The sequence below is a fragment of the Pan troglodytes genome, chromosome 11 (genome assembly GCF_028858775.2).
Source record: "Pan troglodytes isolate AG18354 chromosome 11, NHGRI_mPanTro3-v2.0_pri, whole genome shotgun sequence".
NCBI lineage: Eukaryota > Metazoa > Chordata > Mammalia > Primates > Hominidae > Pan > Pan troglodytes.
The window spans coordinates 2,038,400-2,064,867 of record NC_072409.2 but is presented as its reverse complement, the minus strand read 5'-3'; the positions used below and the strand labels follow the sequence as shown (position 1 = coordinate 2,064,867).

The 26,468-nt window shown below is 59.4% G+C and overlaps 1 protein-coding gene across 4 annotated transcripts; it reads right to left on the bottom strand.

Annotated features, from left to right (window-relative positions):
- Positions 1-687: 687 nt before the first annotated feature.
- Positions 688-25,484, bottom strand: SNAPC4 (small nuclear RNA activating complex polypeptide 4). Of its 4 annotated transcripts, none has more exons than XM_016962097.4 (24): positions 25,378-25,484; positions 23,542-23,680; positions 22,005-22,051; positions 20,630-20,797; positions 20,325-20,450; positions 19,825-19,903; positions 19,274-19,355; positions 17,741-17,845; positions 17,590-17,662; positions 17,008-17,172; positions 13,573-13,720; positions 12,813-12,919; positions 12,556-12,650; positions 9,802-9,896; positions 9,024-9,103; positions 8,255-8,743; positions 7,322-7,405; positions 6,893-7,142; positions 6,343-6,413; positions 5,761-5,871; positions 5,000-5,027; positions 2,659-4,463; positions 1,465-1,597; positions 688-914 (listed from the first exon to the last, which is right to left on the bottom strand). In XM_016962097.4, the coding sequence occupies exons 2-23, from the start codon at positions 23,669-23,671 to the stop codon at positions 1,472-1,474; spliced, it is 4,464 nt and encodes a 1,487-aa protein (XP_016817586.3). In that variant the 5' UTR covers positions 23,672-23,680; positions 25,378-25,484; the 3' UTR covers positions 688-914; positions 1,465-1,471. The 4 variants fall into 4 exon arrangements, with proteins under 4 accessions (XP_016817586.3, XP_016817587.3, XP_016817589.3 ...); XM_016962098.4 differs by having other exon boundaries at positions 23,542-23,684; positions 25,378-25,475; XM_016962100.4 differs by having other exon boundaries at positions 6,893-7,058; positions 25,378-25,462.
- Positions 25,485-26,468: the final 984 nt, after the last annotated feature.

Below are 26,468 nucleotides of genomic sequence, written 5' to 3'. Positions count from 1 at the left end.
CCGGCAAAATCCCTAAATATTTGGAAATTAAATAATATACCGCTAAATAACCCACAGGTCAGAGTGGCCCCCAGACTAGGCACCAGACTAGAGAACCAGGCACAGCAACACATACTCAGGAGTGAGGTCGGCCATGGGACCGTCCCGTCTGCCAGGTGCCCAGGGCTGAGGCCCCACAGTGGCTCCAGTGAAGGATCGAAGCCCAGATAGCCAAGGGCCTGGGGGCGCTGCTGCCACAGAGACAAAAGAAAGGGAGCGAGGGGACAGACAGAGAAAATGGGGGCTAGTCTTATGCCAATAAAGGCCCATGCAAAAGGAACAGTGGAAGTTGGCGGGGGGCTGCTGCCGTGTCGGGGTAGGCAGGTCATCTGTTCCAGGGAACCCCCTGGGTCAGCCAGGGCAGCGCGAGGGCTGGCAGCCATCTGGGGAGGGTGCCGGCTAGCCTGAAGGACAAAGCCACAGATGCTTTCCAGGAAATGGGCGAAAGAAAGCCTGCTTCTCTGACACGAGGGCAGCCGGGGTACGGGAGGCCTCCAGGACCCCAGCTCTGGGCCCCCAGCACCGTTTGTCCCCGAACTGCCTGCACTAGGGTGCCTCAGCCACCAGGCAGCAGCCTCACCCCAGCCAGGTGGGGGGTCCCTGTACACTGCCCGGTACCTCAGGACAACAAAACCACAACAGCCTGTGTCCAGCTCCACAATTAAAAAACAGAACTTTATTCCCCCAAGTGTTCAGGTGTGCACTTGGGGAACAGCCATGCTCCATGCCACACAGTCGGCAGGCCCGCCTCTGTTCACTGCGGACCTGGTCGGTCAGCGGCCAGCAGATACGTGGCCTCTGGCTGCCTCTCTTGCAGGCTGGGGGTGGGCTGTCTCTTGTCAGCAGGGCCACGGGCTTCTGAGAAAGTGCTTGTCCTGGAACACAGGAACACCAGGTGGGGGGTGCCCTTGACCCCAGCCAGACCCCAAGTAGGGCTGGGACAGACAAACAGGAACCAAGACCACCCCAGCGCCGGCCACGCCCAGCCTGCTTGGTAAACCTGACCCACATGCGCCAAGGGCCAGGCCAGGGCACCAGGGCTCCAGCAGTGAAGAGCCAACCTGGTGGCTGCGGTTGGGGATGGTGATCATTTTACAAGCTGGGAGACGACGCAGCAATGCACGGGAACAGGGCACCACCACAGCACAGCGGCCAGGGAGAAGCCCAGACCCCAACAAAGGCAGGCAATGAGCCTACGGTCAGGGCACAGTGGTGCCAAGGCCCGAGGCACGGGTGGCTAGCAGGAAGGATGTGGGTTAAATGACTTCTCCCCATGGAGGGCCTCCATGACCCTGGACCTGCCCACCTAACCCAGCACACCTGCTGTGAGCGCCAAAGAGCCAAGCAGAGGCAAGGCCCCCTGCCATCCGGACACCACTCTGTCCCCTGGGTTGTAGGGCAGTGGCCTCCCCACTCAAGACTCACCTGCTGCTCACACTAGCCGCCTCCGCTTCCGGGTGTGCCTGGCATGCCGGGTTCTGAGCACGTCCAGGTCGTCAGGGTCATTAGAAGCATCCAGGCAGGAGGAGGCACAGCATTTACCAGAGTCTGGGGCTCCCTGAAAGAAAATCCAGGCAGTGGGGACAAGAGTGACACCCCCGAGCCATGATGGACGGGGAAGGGACAGGGAGTGAGGAAGGGCCCTGTGGGTGAGTGTCCCACTTGGAACAGGGCACCCTCAGCTCGGGCGGGAGCTGCTCCAGGCACTCCTGGGGCCACAGGTGACTGTGCTCTCCCTCCCTCGGGGGCTCTGACCCCGTCTAAGCCATCCGTGTGGTCGGCCTCCCACTCCCCCATGGGACAGCCATCACACCCGGGCAGGGCAGGCGGCTGTACACGGATGGGGCACAGAGGGCCTCTTCCCCTGGCTGGCCGGGGTCCTCCCCCACTCTTGGACATTGCTTCCTCCCACACTTCAGCCCAGGGACTTGCCAGACACAACCCGGGGGAGAGATGGAAGGCCCTCTGCCACACTCCCTACGACAGGCCCACAGGTCCAGCTGAGGCTGCCTGCTTCTGGTGGTTTCTCAGGGAGGCCAGCCTCCCGGCTGCTGCAAGTGGGCACCCTGGCACCAGGGGAGGAGGCCTCTCTGGGGCCCCAGCTCCACATGCTTTCCAGGGTTCCAAACATGGTTTCACCTACAGAGCTTGGAAAACTCTCCCCAAGGACACTCAGAGAGGTGACAGCAGAGAGGGACCTTTGGGACCCCAGAAAGCCAGAGACAAACACAGCCGCCACCCTCCACTGTGCCCATGGCCCACCCTGGGAGCACACGTGTGTGTGGCATGTGCGGCTCAGAGCCAGGTCAGCGTCTGTCCCAGAGCTTCTCGCTCAGACAAGGCCACCTGGCTGGGCAGCATCAGGATGGCCGGAGGCTCCTGCATGAGAATGAGGCCTCTTTTCTCCCCTTTTCCACACTGCCCCAAAGGGAGGCCACTTCTGCAGAATCTACACGCAACTGGGCAGGCCAGGAGCCAGCTTCCTCCTCCTAAGACACCCAGCAGCCAGCCTTCCTGCCCGCAACTTCCACCAGCCCCCACCCCACTGCTCCAGGCAGGCGAGGGCACCCCAGGGACCGCCACCTGCCATGGGGAAGTGGGGCTGGGCGCCCACCCTACCTGAATGGGGCATGTGGCTGTCGCGCAGCCCGGCTGCCCGTCCCTGTCTGCGAGTTCCAGCTCGCTCAGGTCTTCATCCTCACTCTCAGAGCCCACCCTCGAAGGTACTGAGAGGGTGGTGCGGACGCCGTGGGGGGCCAGGGTGGCCAGGAGCGCAGGGAGGGTGAAGGCTGCCAGGAACCGCGCCCGCAACAGGAGGTAGGCCGGGTTGTCCTGGAGCTGCCCCCGCACCAGCCCCAGTGAGGCTTGCAGTGCTCCGGCCGGCCGCTCAGCCTCGCCCCCCACCACCAGGGAGGTGGCCTTGTGCTCCAGGGCCTTCTTGTGGAGCAGGAGACCGGACAGAGCTCGCAGGCTGCACAGGGCCGGGGGCTGGTAAGGCAGTCTGCTTCCCAGAAGAGGCACACGCACCCCCCGCTGGCCCCCCAGCCACTGCTGTGTGGCCGCCTCGCCCTCCTGGGACAGCAGGCCCAGGTCCAGGGCCCCCTTCTCAGGCCCAGGCTGGGGCAGGGGCGGCTTCTCCAGGTCCAGGGCCCCCTTCTCAGGCCCAGGCTGGGGCAGGGGCGGCTTCTCCAGGTTCAGGACCCCCTTCTCAGGCCCAGGCTGGGGCAGGGGCGGCTTCTCCAGGCCCAGAGGCCCCCTGGGCTCCTGTGTCCCTGAGGGGGACCCCGGCGTCCCCCTTGGCTCACTTGCTGGGATGACACCACCAAAGGCTGGCAGCCTCCCGGACCAAGGGGGTTCTGCTTCAGGAGGGTCAGCGTGGGAGGACATCCTGGGCTCAGGTATCTCCCTGGCCACCTGGGCCTCTCCAGGGACAAAGGCCACACTGCCAGCCACTTCTGCAGGACTTTGGGAGAGGACGTGCGTGGGAGGGGCTGGGGTGTCTGTCCTGCAGGAAGGCTCCGGTTCCCTGTTCATATTGGCTGGGGGCTGCCAAGAGCTGCTCAACGCTGGGGCCCTGGGGCCCTGGGCTGCCTGAGCCTCGGTCAGGGGAGGCAGCAGAGTGGCCAGCAGCCCTGCGGGGCCAGGGGTCCCTGCTGGCCTGGGCAGGCTCACCACAGCTGGCACAGGAACAGGGAGAAGCCCCTGGGCTGTGAGCACCCAGGTGACAGGCAGGGGGATACTGGTCGCCACATGTGGCCCTCCTATGTGCGTCAGGCTGAGGGGCTGGACGGGCAGTAGGGTGGGGCTGGGGGCTGCGGGGAGAAAGGGTGGCGCCTCAGGCAGGCCCTGCTTCCGGGATGCAGCGGGGGCCTGAGACTGTCCGAGACCACTCTCTGGGCAGCTCACAGAGATCTGGCCGGGGCCCAGGGCAGGGGCTTGGGAAGCAGCAGGGGCTGTGCCCTCGGCCTCTGTGAAGGCAGGAGCGAGGGGCAGGGCTTGCATGGTGGAGAGTCTCTTGTCCTTGGCTGAAGTCCCAGCCTCCTGCCAGGAGCCAGAAGTGCCAGGTTTGGCTGCTGCGGGGGCCCCAGGCCCAGAGAGCGGTACATTTAAGACAGTGGGACCCGGGGCTGGGCGGCCGTGTGGGGTGTGTGGTAGAGGAGGCTGGAGGATCACAGGCGAGGAGACCAGCAGCTGGGACGGGAGCACCACCGGGCCCCGGGTGGCCTCCCTGGCACGGGCCTCCTGAAGCCGCTTCTCCTGAAGCAGCTCCGACACAGTCTTGGGCTTGGGCCGGGGGCCGGTTGGAGCCAGCGGGGACGCCTGGGGTAGGGTGCGCTCCACCCGGCTGGACGCCAGTCTTCGGCTCCCTTTGTGGCTGGCACTCTTTGAGGCTTCTTGAGCCGGCACGTTTGGGAAGAGGTGGCCTGTGGGGAGGAAAGACCCACACTTGATAAGCCCCAGGCATCTGGCCCAGGGACAGCCCCTCGCTGCCATCCCCTCATCAGGAGGGACCATGTGGGGAGCCTGGGGTCTTGAGCCAAGAGAGGGTCAAGCAGCACATCCTGGGTCTCCCAAGTCACAGTGGCTACCCCAGATGGCAATGCTCCGGCCAAAGCCAGGGCAGTGGGCACTCTGGGAAACCCAGCCCATTTAATGCTAGCTGAGATCAGCCGGCAGCCCAGCTTGCCGGCGTTGGGCATGGGCGGACGCTCGCTCCAGACGACCCCTGCCTCTGGCCCCATGCTGGGGAAGCCTTAGGGCTGCAAGGGGAGCCCAGGGAGCTCCAAGCTGGCCCAGCCGGACTCTCGTCCCTGTGGTGGGACTCGAGGGAGCTCTGTCACCAGGGGCCACAGGCTGTGCTGCTTGGGGGCTGCGGGTGAAAGCCAGGGCCAGGTTAGGCCTCTTCCCCGCCAGGGCCAGGTTAGGTCTCTTCCCCACCAGGGCAGAGAAGCAGAGTTACCTGGGGTGCTCTGGGCACTTGAGGATGCCTGGAAATGAAGGAGAGGAGAGTCAGCAGCTCAGGTGTCCTCTGCTGGCTTGGACCACCTCTCCTAGCATCTGGACTATCCCCTGCCACTCCCTGAAATGGGACAAGGCCCCAAGGGCTGGTGCTGGCCTCCCACACGCCTCTGTAGGAACTCCGGGGCCACAGAAGGAGCCAAGCGTGTGGCGCAGCAGGCAAAGGCCTGGCCTTGTTCCCCCTGCCAGTGCAGCTCCTCCTAAGGGTGCCCTCAAGAGCTCTTCTGGGGGGTTGGGGGCAGGGTGGGGTCTGCAGGGAGAGGCGGGGGGGCTGGAAGCACAGAGGCCCAGGGGTACCCCACTGCTGTTCCTGCTCCTCCAATGAGTGACACTGCTTTGTCACCCCACCCCCAGGTGACGGGGCTCAGGGGTGAGGAGGCCTCGCTGAACTTCTGTGAGTTTGGTTTCTGGAGCAGAAAGGCAAGAACCAGGCATCCCCGGCAGACAGCGCCCATGTCCATGACCGCCCAGCGGGGCTATGGGGGAAAACAGGTACGTGGGCCCCAGTGTCAGCCCCGACCTGCACCTTCCTGACTTCACCAGGGCCTCTCAAGGCTGCGTCCTCTCAGGTGGGAAGTGCAGATGCCTCCCTGAGGGGCTGCGGTGGAGCGGGTGGGGCGGGCAGCAAGCCTCCGTGGAAACCCACTCCAACGCCGGGGCGGGCAGTGGCCATCCTCACTTCTCACCCCAAGTGCCTGCTACCTGCAGAAGATGCACTGGTGGGTCCCGAGCACCAGCCTGGGGCAGCCTGGGTGGCAGGGCCTTCCTCTCTCGGACGACCTCCAAGCAGCCGGCAGTATCGATCTGGAACAGCTGCGGGACATGGGAGGTGACCTAACCATAGCTGCTTTCAGAAGCAGCTCCGAAGCTCCAGAGGCCTAGGCAGAACCTGGGGCAGCCCTGAGGGTGGGGCGGCTACCTTGAGACCTCAGCCTTCCTGCCCTTCTGATGCAGATGCAGGGGAGGCCATGAGGCTGTGGACATCCAGGATGGCCTCCCATGAGACCCACGCCTGCTCTCCTCCCCCGGCATCTTCCACTCATACTGGAGCCCCGGGGACCCCCTTCCCTGGACACTGTTTAGCCCGATGGGGGCAGTGTGCGCTGTAGCTGGCACCCCTTCCACATTCACTTGCTAACAGTGTAAGGCATGAAAAGTGCATTTTCAAGCCTAAAAAACTTTAGATAGCTAGACTTTAAGGAATGAATCTACTGCAGATTTCAAAACTTCACCAAAAACTTTTTACAAGGCAAAGGAAAACGAAGCTCTGCCCAAGTAGCTTACCTGGGTAAACAGGGTAAACACAGGGGTGCTGGCCAGGCGGGCCTGCTGCAGCTGCTCCCTGAGGCCATCCGCTGCGGGCACAGGGGGACAAGTGGAAAGCAGCCCCAGCTCCCATGGGCACAGGGGGATGGGTGGAAAGCAGCCCCAGCTCCCACGTGCCTTTCGAGGCGGCTCTGGGAGCCAGGCCAGGGTGGGAGGGGAGGCCTTGGAACCAGCACCCCACAGCCACGGCTGGACAAGGGTGGGCCCTGTGAGCCCTGTCACCATCTACAGCCACGGCTGGACAAGGGTGGGCCCTCTGAGCCCTGTCACCACCAAGCTGCCACATGCTTGGCCCAGGAAGAGTGGTGGGGTAGGGAGGGAGGGCTGGCTGTGACTGGGTGTCCTGGAAACCTTCAGGGATGGGAAGCTGACCAGAGGTGGCGCCCACCCCAAAAAGACTCCCCTGCTGAGGCCACTTCCCCCAGTAGCCACCGTCTGCTAGGCTGGATATACTCTTCATCCTCACCCCTCGCCCCCAGGATGCTCCCAGAGGAGCCCCAGGCCATACCGTGAGTCTGCACTATGGCGGGTCTCTGGGAAGCCTGTGTGCAGGGCACAACAACGTCCCCTACCCAAGGGGTCACAGCCAGCAGCAGCCTGCGGTTCAGGAGCCTCCGGTGCAGAGCGTGTCTCCAGCGCCGCTGCCCACTCTGGGTGGCTCTGTGCCGTAGCCACTGCACATGGGATCGGGCCACGCTGTCACCAGAGCTGACCCCTGGGGATGAGGTGGGCAGGGGTGGCTGCCTCAGCTGCTCTTTCTGTAAGGAGAAGGCAGCACCTGGGGCCCACGGCCAGGCTCGGCCCCCGGAGTGGACCCTGCCCAGTGGCCAGTGCTGCCCTCCACCCCCATCAGGGCATGATCGGCGGGGAGAGGAATCACTCAGACCAAGGCGGGGCGCGTGGTGGCGTGCGTGTGGGTGTCTGCAGCAGGCCTCACCTGTGTGCAGCTCCGAGCAGCCGTGTTGGCCCTGAGCACCCTCAGCACGGTCTCCACAGGCACTGTCAGCAGACGCCTCCCACCCTGATGAGAAAGCTGCCTGAGGCGAGGCACGCGGGGTGTACGGGACACACGGGGGCCCTCCCCTCGCTGCCCACACGCGACTGTCTCTTCACCCAGGCTCCAAAGCGTGGCTGTGTACAGCTCTGCTCTGCCTCATGGGAACGTCCACCATGGGAAGCGTGGGTTCCCCAGGCAGGGCCTCCCAGCTAGGCCTGGCTCCTGGGACATTAACAGGGTCCCATGCCCCCCAGCCAGTTCCTCAGGCTGACAGCAGCAGCCCTTCCAGGTGATGCCCCGGCCTAGGGAGATGCTGGCTGTGCAGCAGCGAGCCCCATGCACCTGGCTCTGCCAGTAGCTTCAGTGTCCACTGTCCCTGCCAATGACTCCCAGGACAGACCAGCCTGTTCAACTCTGACTGCTCCCACAGACACGGCCAGAGATGGGCCTGACACGGTGAAGACCAGCCAAGACAAGCAGACACACCACAAGCCAGGCTGGTCCCAAGCGGGTGGACAGGCCCTTCCCAGGGAGGGCCTCCAGGTGCACAGGCTCACGAGGAGGGAGGAGGGGCTCCTCCGACTGCTGCCTCTGCCCTCCCCAACCCTGGCTTGGGGGTGAAATGTTTCAGAAATGCCTCCAGGTCCAAGTGCCCATTCAGCCATACCCCTGAAACGGTCAACAAGCGAGGAAAAATGGAGGCTTCCCCAACAGTCCCCCTCACGCACAGCTCTCCAGAGCTCAGCCAGAAGTAGCACGTTCTGATGCGCACAAACCCTGGGGCCCCTGCTGCTGCACTATCCCCGAGCGTCAGCCCTGGCGAGCGAGTGCCGAAACTGCACTTCCCGTGGCACACCTGGGGCCGGGGCCTACCTCCAGGGCCTGCTTCTCTGCGCCTGCCAGGCGAGTGTCTGCTGAGTGGGAGGCCTGTGCAGCCCTCGGGACAGGGCCATGGGCCCTGGCAGGGACCTGCACCGGACTCGTCTCCTCTCCAGGAGCCGCGGCTGTGGTGGAAGCTTCCTTGCTGCCGCCCTGGCTGGCACTGGACCCCTTGGGAGGGCTGAGGGAGGCAGCGGGGCCTCCCAGCCAGGCCCCTGCCCCTCCTCTCCATGGCTGGCTGGTGCTCTGCCTGGCAGGAACCCACAGATCCATGTCCGGGACCATGTACTGTGGGGACAGCAGCGCTCTGTCACCCTCCCCGGCCTGTGCCTGCTCTGGCTCTGGCTCGTCCTCCTCGCTGCTGCTGCTGCTGCTGCTGCTGCCCCCTCCGCTGCTGCCACTGCCGCTGCTGCTGCTGCTGCTAGAGCTCCATCGGACGCTGTGACGGGCCCTCCGCCGCCGCCTCCGGAGACCCTGCTTCTTCTGAGGGGAGGAAAGAGCTATTTAGAGGCCTTGGCAAGCCCGGTTCACCCATGATGGCAGCAAGCAGGCCAGCCCTTTGGGGAGAGGCCCAAGCGGGGGCGCCTCCGGGGTCAAGGGCAGCCGCTGCCGAGGCAGGGTCTCCCTCTGCCCTTGGCCACCCAGAAGAAGAAATGCCAAGACCAGAAACCGAACGCCCCCCTCCCCTCCTCCTGCCTGCTGGACCCCCGCAGTTGACCAGGCCGTTGTCTGGTTTCAGATAAAGACGGAGCGAGTGGCTCACCCCCATCATGATCTTCCACTTGCTCAGACACTGGGAGCCAGACCGATGGGGCAGCTCAGAAGCTATTTTTGCCCAGTGACCTGCAAAAGCCAAACCCCATGGAAATGCCTTCATCCAAAGATTCTTCCCCAGGACAGGCTTGTTGTTCCCCAGGAGACTCGCCGTGGCCCCATCAGAGTGGGGCCTCCTGTGCACTCTCACGCTGGGCAAGAACCAGGGGTCAAGCATGTTGGGCGCCTACAATTTGGCAGCATCTGATTCTCATTGGATGCTCAGCCCCTTAGGAAAGTTCTGCCAAACATGTAACTGAGAAGGAAAAATCGTCCTAAGCGCACACCACGGCCCTCACATATCTGCTCTCCGCAGGCTTCCGCACCAGCCATCTCCCACGATTCCCGCTCTTCACACAGTGTGGGGCAGCGGGAGGAGCATGGGTGCTGCTCTCACAGGGCAGAGCCATAGTATCTGGTGTGTCCTTGAACGTGGCAATACCACAGCTAGGATTTACTCTAAGGGGACATTGCAAATATAAGCAAAGACTTCGCTACAGAACACTCAGCTCGTCGGGTGTGGTGGCACACACCTGCAGTCCCAGCTACTTGGGAGGCTGGGGCGGGAGGATGGCTTGAGCCCAAAAGTTTGAGGCTGCAGTGGGCTATGGTCGCACCACCACACCCCAGCCTGGACGACAGAGCTTGCTCTGTCTTTATCTTGATCTCTTTTCTAAGAAACAAAAAACAAAAAAAGAAACTAGAAGAACAAACTGTCAGCAACTTACCAACACCATATTTTTCTATTAATTCAATTAACTGTTCCTCTTCTTTTAAATTCCACCGACCCTTTTTCAAGCTGAAATGTAGTCTCCTGAGATACCTGAGCATGACATGAAAAGCAGAGAACGTTTTAGATGCCGAGACGCCGCCCGCTGCTGCCCCAAGCTTCTTGAATGGTTTCTTGGATATGACACTAAAGGCGCAAGCAACAAAAGAAAACTACAGATAAAGTAGACTTCATCAAAAGCTAAAGCTTTTGTGTCCCAAAGGACACCATGAAAAAAGTAGAAAGACAGTGTACAGGCCGGGAGAGAACGTTTGCAAGTCACGTGTCCGATAAAGGACTTATATCCCAAACATACGAAGAACTCTTACCAGTCAGTCATAACTAGACAAGTAATGTCAAAGATGGGCAAAGGACTTCAACAGACACTTCTCTAAAAACCTATTTCTATGAACAGTCACCAACCACATGAAAAGAGGCTCCACATCAGCCACAGGGAAGTGCACGTCAAAACCACAACAAGACGCCACTTCACACCCGCTAGGACGGCTAGAATCACAGACAGATCACAAGTGCTGGTGAGAGTGTGGAAAACCGGAGCCCTCATACATTGCTAGTGGGAATACAAAATGGTTCAACCTCTTTGGGAAACAGTCTGGCCGTTCCTCAAAAGGTTAAACACAGCATTACCCTGACCGAGCAATTTCACTCGCAGGATATAGCTGAGAGAAATAAACAGATATCTATGTAAAAAAGTGCAAGCAAATGTTCAGAATGTTTTCAGGGTTCATCCATGTTGTATCAGAATTTACAGAAATGCGGTATTTATATGAGAATCCCACTCCCTTTTTTTTTTTTTTTGAGACGGAGGCTCACTGTCGCCCAGGCTGGAGTGCAGTGGCGCAATCTCAGCTCACTGCAACCAACTCCCAGGTTCAAGTGATTCTCCTGCCTCAGCCTCCCAAGTAGCTGGGATTACAGGTGCCCACCACCATGCGTGGCTAGTTTTTGTATTTTTAGTAGAGACAGGGTTTTACCATATTGGCCAGGCTGGTCTTGAACTTCTGACCTCATGATCTGTCCGCCTTGGCCTCCCAAAGTGCTAGGATTACAGGCATGAGCCACCGAGCCCTGCCAACCCCTTTTTAAGGCCAAATAATATTCCCTTGTATGAAAATTTTATTTTCCACTCATCTGCTGATGAATGCTTGGGCTGCTTCCGGCCTTTCACTCTTGAGAATGATGCTGCTGTGGACATTGTTGTATCTGAGCTCCTACTTTTGATTCTTTTGGGTTTTATGCTTATCCATCTTGGGGGTATAATTCTATGTTTAACTCGCTGACGAACTGCCATGCTTTCCAAAGAGGCTGGACCATTTTACAACGCGCAAAGGTTTCAATTTCTCGACATCCTTGCCAACACGCTGACTTTTTTTTTTTTAAATTAATAGCCATCCCAACGCGTGTGTGGTTTTGACTTGCACTTCCCTAATGAGTCATGGCGCCGGGCATCTCTTCATGTGCTCACTGGCCATCTGTGCATCTTCTTTGGAGAGACGGCCACTCAAGTTCTTTGCCCGCGATTAGATTGGGTTGTTTTTGTCGTTGAATGGCTTTTTGGGGTGATGAAATGTTTTACAATTGATTGTGGTGATGGCTGCACAGCTCAATGAATACTAAATACTAAAAACCACTGACCTCTACACTTCTTTTTTTTTTTTTTTGAGACGGAGTTTCACTCGTCGCCCAGGCTAGAGTGCAATGGCGTGATCTCGGCTCACTGCAACCTCCGCCTCCCAGTTTCAAGAGATTCTTCTGCCTCAGCCTCCCGAGTAGCTGGGATTACAGGCATGTGCCACCACGCCCGGCTAATTTTGTATTTTTAGTAGAGACGGGGTTTCTCCATGTTGGTCAGGCTGGTCTCAAACTCCCAACCTCAGGTGATCCGCCGGCCTCGGCCTCCCAAAGTGTTGGGATTACAGGCGTGAGCCACGGAACCCGGCCTTCTACACTTCATTTTAATTAATTAATTAATATTTTTTTGAGACAGTCTTGCTCTGTCACCCAGGCTGGAGTGCTGTGGCATGATCTCAGCTTACTGCAACCTCCACCTCCCAGGCTCAAGCGATTCTCCTGCCTCAGCCTCCCAAGTAGCTGGGATTACAGGCGCCACCCCCACCATGCCCGGGTAATTTTTGTGCTTTTAGTAGAGATGGGGTTTTGTAGAGACGGGGTTTTGACCTGGCCTCAAGTGATCCGCCTGCCTTGACCTCCCAAAGTGCTGGGATGACAGGCGTGAGCCACTGCGCCCAGCTTCGGAACTATACACTTTAAATGCACGCATCGCATAGTGTGTGAATCATCTCAACGAAGCTGTTTTTGAAAGGACAATAAGCAGGAAAAGGAGGGAGCTGCAGCTGTGTGCCCAGAGGTCCTGCCTATCAGCATTCTGAGAGAACTGAGACAACTAGGGTCAGGAAAAGCCGCCCAGGGAGCTATCTCAAGTGGAGCCCGTGCGTTGCTCCGGCAAACAGCAATACAGAAGTCAGGCTTAGAAAACACAGCTCCGCCGGGCCAACCCTGGCAAGCAAGCGCCCACAGCCCACACCAGAGTGCACCTGGTCAGCGACCCACACGGGCCCCTCCCTCGCCCAGCGCTGGCCACCGTCACCCAGCCCGCCCACAGCCCACACCAGAGTGCACCTGGTCAGCGACCCACACGGGCCCCTCCCTCGCCCAGCGCTGTGCGACTCACCGATCTCGGCACTGGGCATCGCTCCTACCTGGCACCTCTTCCCGGATTTTAAACCAATCCTGCTCCCCGTATTTGGCAACAGCTTGAAGCAACTTCTGCAGGAAGGGACAGGCAGACAAGTGAAGCCTCTGCAGGCACGGCTGCAGCCTCCCCACCCTGAACCCAGTCAGAGAAAGGACCACTGGGGCACAGCAGCCGCTGAACACAGCCGCGTTACCTTCCCAGAGCCCAGTTCTCCTAGGGTCCCGCACACTTACAGCATCTTCCTCCGGGGCCCAGTAACCCTTCTTCAGACCAGGATCCAAGCTCTTGGTCCATCGGTAGATCAGCTGCATGGAGTCTCTCCCTTCCATATAGTAGACAACTAGGGACAGAGGAACAGGGAGGTCCTGTGGGGCCGAGACACACACCCTCCATACAGTAGACAGCTAGGGACACAGGGGTCCTGTGGGGCTGAGACACCCACCCTCTGTTTGGTAGACAGCTAGGGACAACAGGGTCCCGTGGGGCCGAGACACCCACCCTCCAGATGGGTCACATAGAAAAGAATCACTTTGGCCAGGTGCAGTGACGTCATGCCTGTCATCCCAGCACTTTGGGAGGCAGAGGCTGGCGGATCACCTAAGGTCAGGAGTTTGAGACCAGCCTGACCAACATGGTGAAACCCCGTCTCTACTAAAAATACAAAATTAGCTGGGCGTGGTGGCGCATGCCTGTAATCCCAGCTACTTGGGAGGCTGAGGCACGAGAATCGCTTGAACCCGGGAGGCAGAGGTTGCAGTGAGCCAAGATCATGGCATTGCACTCCATCCTGGGCAACAAGAGTGAAACTCCATCTCAAAAAAAAAAAAAAAAAAAAGTCACTTGAGTCACCAAGAAGCGAACTGTGGAATAGCCAGGACTGCCTAAGCCCTCGCCTGTCTTGTTGCTTCTCTGTGAATTTTCCCTGCAAGTCTCCAGTGTCCTGATATGGGGCCCTGTGACAGCCTGAGAGCCGTTGGGGTGGAGGGGCCTCACTTCTGCGGTAGGGGATGTGGCTGCCGACGCGCATCTCCTGCACCAGCTGCGTGAGCATGCGGTCCTCCTCCTCTGTCCACTCCTTGCGTTTCAGAGCTTTGTTGTGCTGCTGGAATTTCTGCAGGCACTGGAAGGCGCTGCGGCTGGTCTTCCCAGGCCCAAACAAAAGCAACTGAGTGTTACTGCACGGCAGGATGTCCAGATCTGGCTCTGAGTGCCCCAGGGCACAGGTGGGCCCATGAGCCACTGGGGTGACCCTTCTGCAGACCCCAGCTCTCCTCCTCCCAGACTCCTGTGGGCTGATGGAGAGCACCCCACGGTAGGAAGACACCACACTCACTAAATAGGACCAGGAAGGACCAGGTGAGAGAGGAATCAAACCTTCACTTAAGAAAATATTAAGAAAAATTCACAATAGGTAAACTGATATGACTCCAAAACCACACTGCAACTCACTCAACAGAAACTCCCAGCTTGGCAAGGGCTGGGAGACGCACTGCTCTGCATGTGGCATGCTCTCTAAATGCAGCTGCTAGCACCTTCTCTCCCTTCTCGAGCTCTAGAGTATCTCTCAGCTAAGGGGTATGGGGTGGAGGAGGTACGGGACAGCCCTTGGTTTGGTGTCCATGTCTCAGGAGACGCCCTCAGAAGAGAGTGCCCCAAAATGACTCTCCCAGCTTCCCTGTGTGGCTTGGCTCAGCAAACCCACCCTCAGTCCACACAGTGGACCATCTGCCCAAATCTTTTCCTCACTCATCTTCTCGAGGGGTTTTCCAAGAGCTGATGAGTGCTACCTGAACCCTGTTCTCTGAAAGTGAGCTGCTGGGTGGCACAGGGCACACAGGGCTAGATATGCTCTGAGGTTTGCTTTTTCTGAAAGTGAGCTGCTGGGTGGCAGAGGGCACGCAGGGCTGGATGTGGTGCCGCTGAGCTGTGAGTTTTGCTTCCAAGGCTTTCTTCCCCACCAAGTCCTTCCCAGCTCGCTACATCACAGGTCTATCTGAGACTCGTTCACCACAAACAAAACCACCACCCCGGGGTGTGCAAGCTGCAGGGCAATCCTAGTCAACGTGTGTGAGCCTCGCCCACACGCCCCCCAAGAGAGTGCTTCTGGGAACATAATACATTCGAGGCCTCACCCATCCTCCTACACTCAAGCTGGCGCTTCCCAACCAGTGGAAAGAGAGACCCTTCTCACACCTATCCCAAGCCTGCCGAAGGAGTTGGGAAGGCAAAGGACTAGGGGGTGGGGCGGGATTCAGAGCTGGGCCCTGCTCAGGTAGCTGAGAGCAGCAGCTCTCAAAGGGGGCTGGAGGGTGGCTGGAGTGAAGCTGGAGGGAGGCTACTGAGGCCTTAGCCTGGCTTTTCTTGACAGTGACTAAAAACACTTCCCTGGAAGGAGAAAGAATCTGGCGGGGGAAAATGCTGGCGTCACGCTTTCTGATATTAACAGAGAAGCATGTCTGACTATGTGTTCCAAGGAGAAAAAGCCATTAATGGATGGAAGACATTTGAATTCCCAAAAATCACAAGGAGAAAAACCGGACTTACAGTTTCATCAAACCAGCAAGACAGAGTGGAAGGAAAAGAGGCCACAAAGTAAAACGGACTCGACACACCAGACCCAGGAGGACACCAGGAACACCCACCCTCCCACAAAGCCAGACGCTGGTCAGGCGGGTGGGAAAGCAAAAACCAGCTGCACGCTGCTTTCATGAAAACACTTGGAAATGACAATTTGTTAAAAGGCTGAAAATACAGGGATGGGCCGGGCGCGGTGGCTCACGTCTGTAATCCCAGCACTTTGGGAGGCCGAGGCCGGCAGATCACGAGGTCAGGAGATCGAGACCATCCTGGCTAACACAGTGAAACCCCGTCTCTACTAAAAATACAAAAAATTAGCCGGGTGTGGTGGCGGGCGCCTGTAGTCCCAGCTACTCGGGAGGCTGAGGCAGGAGAATGGCGTGAACCCGGGAGGCGGAGCTTGCGGTGAGCGGAGATCGTGCCACTGCACTCCAGCCTGGGCGACAGAGTGAGACTCTGTCTCAAAAAAAAAAAAAAAAAAAAAAAAAAAAAGGAAAGAAAAAGAGCTAATGAGCTAACGCAAGCTGGGCTGAATCCCTGGGTGATGGGCTGATCTATGCAACAAACCACCATGGCACACGTTCACCTACGGAACCAACCTGCACATCCTGCACACACAGCCCTGAACTTAAAAAATATGAAAAACAAAAAAGAAAAAAAGAAAGCAGACCCCGATTAAAAAAAGTTATGTGTACCAAACCATGTAGCAGTAAAATATACATAGAAGAAAAACTGATTTGTATTTATTTATTTATTTATTTTTTGAGACGGAGTCTTGCTCTGTCGCCCAGGCTGGAGTGCAGTGGCGCGATCTCCGCTCACTGCAAGCTCCGCCTCCCGGGTTCACGCCATTCTCCTGCCTCAGCCTCCCGAGTAGCTGGGACTACAGATGCCCGCCACCACGCCCAGCTAATTTTGTATTTTTAGTAGAGACGGGGTTTCTCCATGTTGGCCAGGCTGGTCTTGAACTCCCGACCTCAGGTGATCCGCCGGCCTCGGCCTCCCAAAGTGCTGGGATTACAGGGGTGAGCCACCGTGCCCGGCAGAATTAAGCATCTTTAAAGGCAAACTCAATTTAATAGCTGATATAGAGTAGGCCCTACTTACAGAGAACATACCTTTTTCTTAAAAACAGTTTTGGCAAGTTTAGCTTGGTCTGCTATAATCAGGTGCTCTGCCATAAAAAAGTAAAATATATTTGAAAAATGGAGATTTTATACATCACGCCCCTAGTTCATGTTCCAATCAAATTCAGATAAAGAACCACCACAAGAACTCCCAGAAATCCAACTATTTAAAAATGGAAACATACACTCCTAGATACACCTAGGTCCAAAGAGGCAATAAAAATGGAAACTAGAGCTACTTTGGAAATCTATGAGAAGAACAGTTCACGCCAAGCTACTCTCAGGGTGGCCTAACAAGCCTCGTTATCAAGACAAGAGACCCAAGTCAGTAAAGAACTGAGTCCTTACTCAGGAAACCAGAAAAGCGGCAAGAACTCCCATGAGGAAAAAACGCTTTAGAAACATCAACAGAATAAACTCCCGAGGCTGATAGAGACAGAAGAAGACTAGAAATAAGAAAGGAGACAAACTCTGGTAAACTGGGCACGCACCGCTGCATGGGGAGACCTGGAGGACTGGGAAGGCCCAGAGGAGCTGCGGCAACGGCCTAGTGGCAGAGAGGGCTGGGCAGGCTCCTTCCCCAGGGCCACAGCCTGGAGGTGGCAACACAGAAACCTGGCGGTGAGTGAGCACTGGGGACCCCGCACCCGTCCAGCAGCCTCCCGCTATAGGGCCCACACGCCCTCAGGTCTCCTGGCCCCTGGGGTCCAGGCCAGGCCCTTACCCCCAGCTCCTCTGCAATCTTCTGCCACTCCAGGTGGCCGTGTGCAGCCGCGATCGCCTGCAGCCGCTCCTCCTCCTCCCTGCTCCACTCCTGCTTGTTGATGCTGGGGTGCTCCGAGTTCTGCCAGAACTTCCGGATCTCCTCTGCACTGCGGCTGCCTTCAAACTGCACCGACAGAGACACTCAGCCTTGCAGGCCACTGACCCCAGCGGCACCCTAGACGCAGCTCCAGGCTGAGCTGTTGCTCTCCGCCAGCTGGAGGCTTCCACGGCTGCAAGTAAGCGCAATCTTCGTCCAACTCACTAGGCCTTGCATAGCCAAACATGTAGACTTGGCTCCAGATGCAAGGCCGGGAGCCCTCCAGACCATCTCAGAAAGGGGGCCGTGCACCAGCGTGAAGGCCCTCGTGAGGCCACTCGCCATTCCCGACTGCGGGACATGTGCTTGACCCGGGTGGGTGGGGGGTCACAGCAGAACCTGTTGCCAGGGAGGGTGTGGCCTTACCACCCAATTCCAACTGCACCCGGGCTACAGGGAGCTGCGCTCCAAGCTCCGCTTGGGGCTCAGACCTGCCCGACTTACGTTAATATTGGAAATCTTCTCCCAGTCGTGGCTGTCCAGCCTGTTTCCCAGCAAGGCCTCTTCTGGAAGCTGGCTGGTGGAAGGGATGAGGGTATTGGCGCCACGCCTGGCTTGTGGGCTCCCCTGGACCCTCCCGGGAGGCCCCCCTCACTTGATGTCCTGGATCTCCTTCTCGGCTTCCCTGCCCTGCTTCTCCAGGGCCTGCCTCTCCAGCTCACTGGAGACTTTGCTCTGCTTCTGGTGCAAGTACTCGAGCCTGCAAAGCAGAGCAGAGGCAGAAGGGCTGGGGCACGAGGGCTGCGGGGCGGGACAGGTTCTCTGCACATTACAGGGCAAGGAGTGTGAGCTCAGCAGAGATTCCGAGCCTCCCTCACCCTCCCTGCCTCGGCCTCCTCACCCATGAGGGAAGCTGTAGCACCCACCTCCAGGCTGCCACCGGGTGGGAAGGGCTGCAGTGTCTGCTGACACAGAGGCTACCGCCTGCTGGCCCCCATGTCTCAGAGCCTCGCCACAGCCCTCCGGAGCCTCAGTGCCCCAGCTCCCAGCCTGTGCCTGGCACAGAGACACAGCCGTAGGCAGATATCCTGACTGGTGCCCAGTGAGGAGGCCAGAGGCTGTGAGGCCACAGTAAAGAACCACTCCCCAGAGCAGTCCAGGGAGGAAAACCCAGCTCTCCCCGAGCCTGAGGAGAGACCCACCGTCATCACTGCAAACCCTGACCATGCACATCAGGCCACGGGGGGCAGGCGGGACCCGGGACCCCTGGCATGGCCAAAGCCCTCTCAGTGCCCAGAGATGCCCTGACAGCTTGTATTCTAAAGGCACCCCCTCTGCCTTGAGAGCTCATGGTGGCCCCACAGAAGACAGGTGGGGACCTGCCGTGCTGTTGAGTGGCCAACCAGGTGCTACTGGGTCTCTGGGCTCTGGGAGCAGCTCTGTCTTTGACCAAAGTCATCAGGACAGCAGCGCCTTCTATCAAGTGCGGACAGTAAGGCTGTGCTGTGCCTTGCTTTGGTCACGTGATTATCACCCCATCAGCAAACAGCAGGTTTCAGGAATGGGGAAAGGGAAGCCCAGAGAAGCTGCCTGAACCACACCCTTCATCATGGCCGTGTGGACCGACCCCATGCCCCGAGCCACACCCCTCATCGTGGCTGTGTGGGCTGATCCTGCGCTTAGCCGCCCGCCCGGCCATGGGGAAGCCCCCTCCATGGGGAAGGGGCATAAAGTCCAGGCATGAGCATCTCTCCATGGCCTGGCAAGACCCGCTGCAGAGAACGGGCATACAGCTAAAGCTGAACCTCTGCCAAGCCCAAACCAACCAGCCTTGGCTTTTCCTGTTGGCCAGGAAAGGCTGCTGTGTTTGTTTTTGAGACAGGGTCTCGCTCTGTCACCCAGGCTGGAACGCAGTGGTACAATCATGGCTCACTGCAGCTTTGACCTCCTGGGATCAATCGATCCTCCCACCTCAGCCTCCCGAGTAGCTGGGACCACAGGTGTGCACCACCACACCCAGCTAATTTTTTTACTTTTTGAAGAGATGGGGTCTCACCATGTTGCCCAGGCTGGGCTTGAACTGGGTTCAAGAGATCCTCCTGCCTTGGCCTCCCAAAGTGCTGGGATTCCAGGCATGAGCCCTATGCCCAGCCTGAAGGCCGTTTTTGACTTTTGTTTTTAGACTTACTTCAGTAACTTGGGCTGAAGCAATCGCTGCAGGCGGTCACTCACCACTGACTTTCGGAGCAAGGCCTTTTCCCAGTTTTTCCCTGAGGAGAAGCCATAGCATCATCACTAGGGGTCTGGATCCTCTCCATGGCCCAGCCCCCACGGTTGGTGTGCACTTCCCGAGGCAGTGGTGGGGGGCCCCACAGCGAGTAAGCAGCACGCCAGGCCCACTGACGTGGCCCCTCCACCCAGCTGACAGAGCTCCACCCGAGGCCTGACGCCAGCTCACACGTAAGGCTGCAGGGCTTTGCGGCCCAAGACAAGGGCGGGGAGACTGAGCGAGAGGGTGGGGTGCGGCCTGGCCAGCCCCTCGTGACTGGTGTTCTGGAAAGGACCTGCTCAGTGTGGAAAGGCAGGAGTCAAGGGGCCAGTCCCAGCGGTCAAGGCCTGAAGGAGCCATGAGGTCACAACAGAGAGAGGTCTGAGAACTTGGGGAGAAACTGGGGAAAGGAGGGCCATGGGGAGGTGTCCCATGCTCAGGGGTGCCGCAGGGCCGGCCAGGGCTCTTACATTTGGTCACGAGGAGCTCCTCGAAAGCCTTGATCCCCTGGGCAGCCTTCTCTCGTGTGTCCTCGTTGGCAGGTGGCCCCTGTCAGGGTGCACGGCATCACCACAAGCACAGGCCACACATGTGCTCCCTGCAGGCCCAGCACATCCCTCCAGAGCCCACAAAAGGACTCGGGCTCCCCCTGCCTCCTGTTCTCCCGTTTTGTGAGGCTGTGGGGATGCAACCCTGCCGGCCACTCCATGAGGCCTGATGAGGTCAGGCCTCGCACAGGCAACACTGGCACCTCCACGAGGGCTTGCTCATCGCTTCACAGGGCAGTCCTGGCAGCCCAGCGCAGAGCAGAGGGCAGCTTGCCCACCACGGAGGAGGCAGTTTGAAGGAGGTTGGCCAATGTTATCTTGAACTCACAGGAATTCACGACTCCCTGCAGCAGGACTTGGGGACAAGAACCCTTCCCATGGTGCAGAGCCTTGCCGACAAGAGCAGGGCCTCGGCCACTCACCACGCCCGTGACCTTGTCCTTGAAATACGGCTTCATGAAGTGCCCCATGTATGTGCTTGGGGGCAGGCTTTTGCCGTCTTTCACCTTGGTGCCTTTGGACCCAGCCAGATCCCTCATGAGTTCCTCCTGTGACAGACACAAGGCAGGGACCCCTCTGTGGACCAGCAGCAATGACTCTCCCTGCGGAGGAGACCCGGGGCAGAGGAGAGGCAGGGAGCTGGGGAGCCCTGGACCTGGGAGGCCCAGCTGTGAGGGGCTCTGGGGGTGGGGAGGTGTGGGCACCGGGGGGCCGAGGACCATCCCACCTGCTGCTCCCGGTTCTGGGCCAGCAGCAGGTTGGCCTCGGCCAGCTTCTCCTGGATGACCTCCTGGTAGACCATGTTCAGCTGCAGGCAGGTTTCTGGGTCTTCAGGGAGGGTTTTATCCTTGGGATCGTCCTCGTCATTGCTGGCTTCGCCCCACCTTTCTTCTTCCTGGTTACAAGCCAGAAATGGCATGTGAAGAGATGAGACATGGATGCTCCCCTGTCCTCGGCAGCCAGTCGCCCATCACTGGGCCTCTGGGACACCGAGGCAGCTCTGGCATAGCAACACCCCATGTGGAAGCAGGAAGTGACCCTGGTGGGCAGTGGGAGGGCATCTGAGTTTGGGAGTGGAGCCTGTCACTCTCAAGGCGGCCTGTGTGCGCCTTTCCTAACCCACGGCAGGCAGAGCCTCCAACCTGGAACACGCCAGGGCTGGGGCTGCTGCAAGGCAGCAGGCAGCTTTCCAGGACCACAGGCGTCCTGTGAACCCTGAACTCTGTCCTGAGCCCCTGTCGTGTGCATCACCAGCAAAGCACGGGGAGCAAGCCTGTGTGGGAAGAAAGTCTCTGCAGAGCCAGGAAGTGGACGCAGTGAAAATGCCCATTGGGAGGTGAGGTGCCCACAGGCTACGGCAGGGTGCTCACTCACAGAAGGTGAACCACACAGCCACGCAAACATGAGGCAACTCAGTACCCACTAACTTTGCAGAAAAAGGAAGCAGCAAATCGCCAACGTTTTCCAAAGTAAACAAAAGGCAGCTAATAAAATAATCACTGGCCTCACAGAGCAGTTGCCAGGTGCTGTTTGGGTGCTCGTGTATTTTTCTTTTTTTTTGAGACAGGGTCTCACTCCATCACCCAGGCTGGAGAGCAGTGGTGCAATCACAGCTCACTGGAGCCTCAGCCTCCTGGGCTCAAGTGACCCTCCTGCCTCAGCCACCCAAGTAGCTGCGTCCACAGCCACGTGCCACCGCACCAGCTAATTTCTGTATAGCTGCTCGTGTTAACTGACTTGTGCTGTAAACGTCCCCGCTGCCCCACAGGAATCTGAGGCACAGAGAGGCGAGCTGTGAGGGGCAGGACCCAGGTGCACAACTCACAGCTTTCCGCAAGTGACAGATGCCACACAGGAGACAGAGGCATACAGCAATGAGCTCGGAAAAAACCCAAAGGGTGTGATCACCAAGCTGTTAACAGTGGTTATTTCTGGGGACAATTTCAACGGCAAATGCTTTTTAATTTTTTTATAACAAATGTGAATCATTTTTATAATGCAGAAAAACCAATATGGGTTCAAACCACACCCCCTCCCAGGTTACTTTGGAAGGTGGTGGCAGGCCTGACCCAGTGGCACAGCCAGATCAGGCCAACAGTTACCGAGATTGGGGGATCGGCAGGATCCAAGTCCTCAGAAGGCGGTGAATCTGTCAGAAACACAAGCAACACCGTGTTGGTGACCAGCGTCTTGGGCAGGGTGGGGGCGCAGCTCACCACTGCTTCTTGGGCAGAGGGGAGAGGGCCTGGGGCTGTGAGGTAGGACAGCGCCTCAGGCTGAGGCTGGCAGTGAGCGGACCTTCCCTCCCTGACAGCGGGGTGGGCACTGGACCAAGGCCGGGTTAGCCAGATAGAGAAGACTCTGACCACACACTGGGGACCTCCAGGCACACAGGACAAAGCTACACAGGGTTCACTGGATGGCACAAGCTATCTTTACCAGAGAGACAGGGAAAGTTTAGCAGAAAATGGACCTCTCCTTCAGGAGCTTAGCCGGTCAGATGGGAGGCACGGACGTAGAGGCCCTGACCACAGGAGAAAGACAGCAGGTTGCCTCAGAGGCAGGCCCTGGGTCTGGGAGAGGTGGGAAGCAAGGCTGGGGGGGTCTCCTGTCAGGGCAGCAGCTGGTGGGGTTGGGGTAGGCTCAGAAGCCAAAGGGAGCATGGAGGAGAGCATGTGGGGAGGGGAGCATGTTGGGAGGAGAGGCTGTGGGGTGGGGAGGCTATGGAGTGGGGAGCCTATGGGGTGGGGAGCACGCGGGGAGGGGAGCACGCGGGGAGGGGAGCACGCGGGGAGGGGAGCACGCGGGGAGGGGAGCACGCGGGGTGGGGAGCACGCGGGGTGGGGAGCACGCGGGGTGGGGAGCACGCGGGGTGGGGAGCACGCGGGGAGGGGAGCACGCGGGGTGGGGAGCACGCGGGGAGGGGAGCACGCGGGGAGGGGAGCACGCGGGGAGGGGAGCACGCGGGGTGGGGAGCACGCGGGGAGGGGAGCACGCGGGGAGGGGAGCACGCGGGGAGGGGAGCACGCGGGGAGGGGAGCACGCGGGGAGGGGAGCACGCGGGGAGGGGAGCACTTGGGGTGGGGAGTACGTGGGGAGGGGCACATGTGAGAAGAAGAGATCCTAGGGGTGTGAGCTGTGTTGACCATCCAGGCATGGACTGTCCAGACTGCCATCTTGTGAGGTCCAGGCCTGCCCCCTCCTCCCAGGATGGTCCACTCCAGAAGCCCTGCACAGGCCCAAGGAGGCCAGGGCCAGACCCTGGGATGCCTAGAGCCCAGTGTACACACACAGCCAGCTGGTTCAGGGGCTAGCAAAGGAGGAATTGTCAGAAGCTCTCTGGCTGGAGTACAGACAGACACCAGTGTTGGCAAAAAATTGGGTCTGGTCCAAGCAGCACCAGCCATCGTTTATTATTATTATTATTATTTTTAGAGACAGGGTCTTGCTGCGTTGCCCAGGCTGGACATGAACTCCTGGGATCAAACAATGCTCTCACCTCAGCCTCAGGAGTCCCTGGGTACAGGCCCGAGAAACCACACCCGGCTACCATCACACCCTACTGTGCCTGAGAGGAACCCAGGAGGCAGACCAGCTGTTCTTACCAGGACCCCAGGAGGCTAGGTACAAGGGGCTTACCTGCTTCAGAATCTGACTCGAGACTTGATTCTGAGATCTCCACGTGGGAGCCCGAGGAGCTGGGATCCAAAATCCTTTCCAGCTCCTTGATCTCCTGTGTTATCTTCTCTCTTTCAGCATCTACATCCATGACTCCCGCCTGCCTCCAAAACACACCCCGAGATGTTAGAAACCAAGACCGTGCCGGGATCCCATTCTCCTTCAGACACACCCGCCCAGGGGGGATGGCAGGAGCCTGCTCGGCAGTGGGCACTGGGCTCCCCAGAGAAAGATTAAGAGGCCAGGCACAGAATCAGGGAACCCTGGGACAGGAACCTCAGACCCCACAAACTCCTGCTATGTGCTCTGCCAGGAGCCTAAGCCCCAAGAACATCTCCCGCCTGCTCTGAGGCTGCAACCAGCACAGGCAGGGAGTGGATGAACAAGGACAGGCCCCACTGTCCCGTCTCTGCTCCCACACCAAGCCACATGGAAACTGGCCACCCAGTGTAGAAGGTGTGGGGTGCAGCGGCAAAGTCACTACAGGGCAAGGACACAGCCCGTGACCCACTTTGGCCATCCTGCTCTCGCATGACACAGAGCCGGACCACAGAGGGCATTTGAGAAACGTTCACAGAGACACACACTGAGACTGCCCAGGTGGCAGGCACTAACAGCATGGTTGGGAAGGAAGCTCCCAAAGGGAAGGCTGGCTGTTCTCTGTACATCCAGAACAACGCCTGGAACGTGGCAGTGCCTGACACTAACAAATGTTTGTCAAGCTTTTTTCTTAGGAACTGTGGTCCAGGAAGTCTGAAGGGAGAAGGACGCTAGAGAGAGAGTGGGAGAATGAAACATTAGCAGAGAAAATCTAAAGGAATCACTAGCACAGACCCGGGAGCCCAAAACACTCAACAACAAAGAGAAATGCCCTCCCCCGTCCTTGGCGTGGCTCTCCCTGCTGGAGGCTGACTGGGGCCCTGCCCAACTGGAACAAAACCAAAGCATCCACCCGCGAGCACCGTTAGCCGCATCAGCAGCCCAGGTCCCCTCACTCCTTCACAAAGCCCCTTGTTTATGCCCGAAATGCTTGTGAACCTGTAAACTCAGTTCACAGCCGGCCAGAGGCAGAGCTGGCAGCGACCGCAGGCTGGTTCAGCGCCTCCGGGCCGGCGGAGACGCTTTCCTCTGGAAGCCTCACGCAAGAGGCTGCTGCCTCCCCCTCCCCGTGTCGCTCAGGTGAGCAATGATCAGCAGGAAGGAGGTCAAAGTCACACGTGCTGAGCCACTGACATCAGGGGCTGTCCCTCTCCCCGTACCCCTCTCCCAAGGGCTGGTCATGAGGGCTGCCCACCAAGACGGAGCGCAGCAGGCGGTCCCTCCAGCCCCAGCTGCGGGGACGCCACCCAGACTCGGCTGGGCCCAGGGAACCCCAGGATGCGCCAAGACGATGGGCGTTTAGGCACTGGCTTGGGAGACAGACCCGGCCCAGGCCCAGTTCCGCCTCCTGCTCGCTGCGGGAACTGGGGAAACCCCCTCCGAGGCTCGGCCACCGCGGAATCGCCGGCGCAGTCCCCGAGACGCACGCGGGCGCCCTGCAGCCGGGGCCGCCCCGCCGGAGCCTCCTCGGAGCCCGCAGCCCGCTCCCAGCCGAGGGGCTCCCAAGGCCAGAATCCCCGCGCGCCCAGGCTCGACCGGACGGGGCCACGCCGGGCCTCAGTTTCCCCGACTTTGGGCGCTGCCCCGCCCCCATCCCGGGCCTCGGCTATCCGCTCCTCGGGACAGCGCCCCCTCCACGGGGAGAGCCCTGAAGCTGCCGACGCCACCCGCGCCTCACCTGCTAGGCGCACACCTTACCTGCCCGCGCGGACCCCGCCGTCGCCCGGGCGACTGCAGACTCGACGCTTCCGGCGGCTGCAGAACAAGAGCGCCGCGCGCCGGAAGTCCCGCCTCCTGAGGCGCGGGGCACGCCGGGACGGCCGCTGTGGCCTGCCGGGACTAGAGAGGCGAACGGCTCGATGCTGCCCTCGCGCGGCCGCCCTGGGGGCCGCCTCCGCGCGCTCTGGAGGGGCGCGGGTGGACGCGGGACCTCAAGGCAGGGGACAGACAGGGACAGGCACCCGGCCACCTGGTCACGATCCGGAAGACCGGCCCTTACTGGCTGTGACCTTCGGCCATCGCTGGACCTCTCTGTGCTTGTTTCATCCTCTGTTAACGGACATGTTGGGGTTTGGTTAAGCAACGGATGAGAAAGTCTACGTGAAAGGCTTTTTCCCCAGCCTGCCCTGCGTGCTCAGGACCGCCGAGGCCAGGCCGATCTCTAGGCACGTGCAGGAGACTGAGGCCAGAGGGTGGGGGCCCGCACCACACAAACTCGCTTCCCTGGTCACCTGTGCACACCCTCTGGGGTCTCCTGGCCTGGAGAGCTGCCCCGGGGCACTCCCCTAAGTGGGCATTCATTCCTTCAGGAACGTGCCAGGGCTAACTCGGCCGGGAGCTGGGCAGGAGCCTACAGTTCCTGGCTCCTGAGAGCTTCTAAGTATCGGTGCTGCAGAGACATCCTGGGCCCAGCCAGTTGAGGGGGCCTCCACTCCAGCCTGGGGTGAGCTAGGGGCATCAGCTGGAGAACTATAAAGGGGGTTTGCCCTGCCTACCCAGGAGGTGGGCTTTTGGTGGCAAAGGGCTAGGCCCAGGTGAGGCCAAACTGGGAGCTAGGGATTGGCAAGAAACAGATGGAGGGGATGGAACCAGGCGGCTGGGGGCTCCTCCAGCGCCTCATTTCAGTCCCTGCATCGGGCTTGAAATCCGGAGGCAGAAGGCAGGCACTAAATACCGCACCACAAATTGTATTTTTAAACTTCTATCAAACGCTTCAAACACAGACATCAAAAGAGAGGGGTGCGCAAAACCCACATGCCCATCCCCACCGCGCTTCCCTGGGCCCCACC

Coding starts and splice junctions, on each gene's coding strand:
- SNAPC4 (XM_016962097.4), bottom strand. CDS start 23,671: ATGGATGTAGATGCTGAAAGAGAGAAGATAACACAGGAGATCAAGGAG. Junction 13,721..17,007: donor AGATTGCAGAGGAGCTGGGG/GTAAGGGCCTGG, acceptor GGGCCTGGGAAG/ACCAGCCGCAGCGCCTTCCA. Junction 7,143..7,321: donor CTGCTCGGAGCTGCACACAG/GTGAGGCCTGCT, acceptor TTCTCCTTACAG/AAAGAGCAGCTGAGGCAGCC.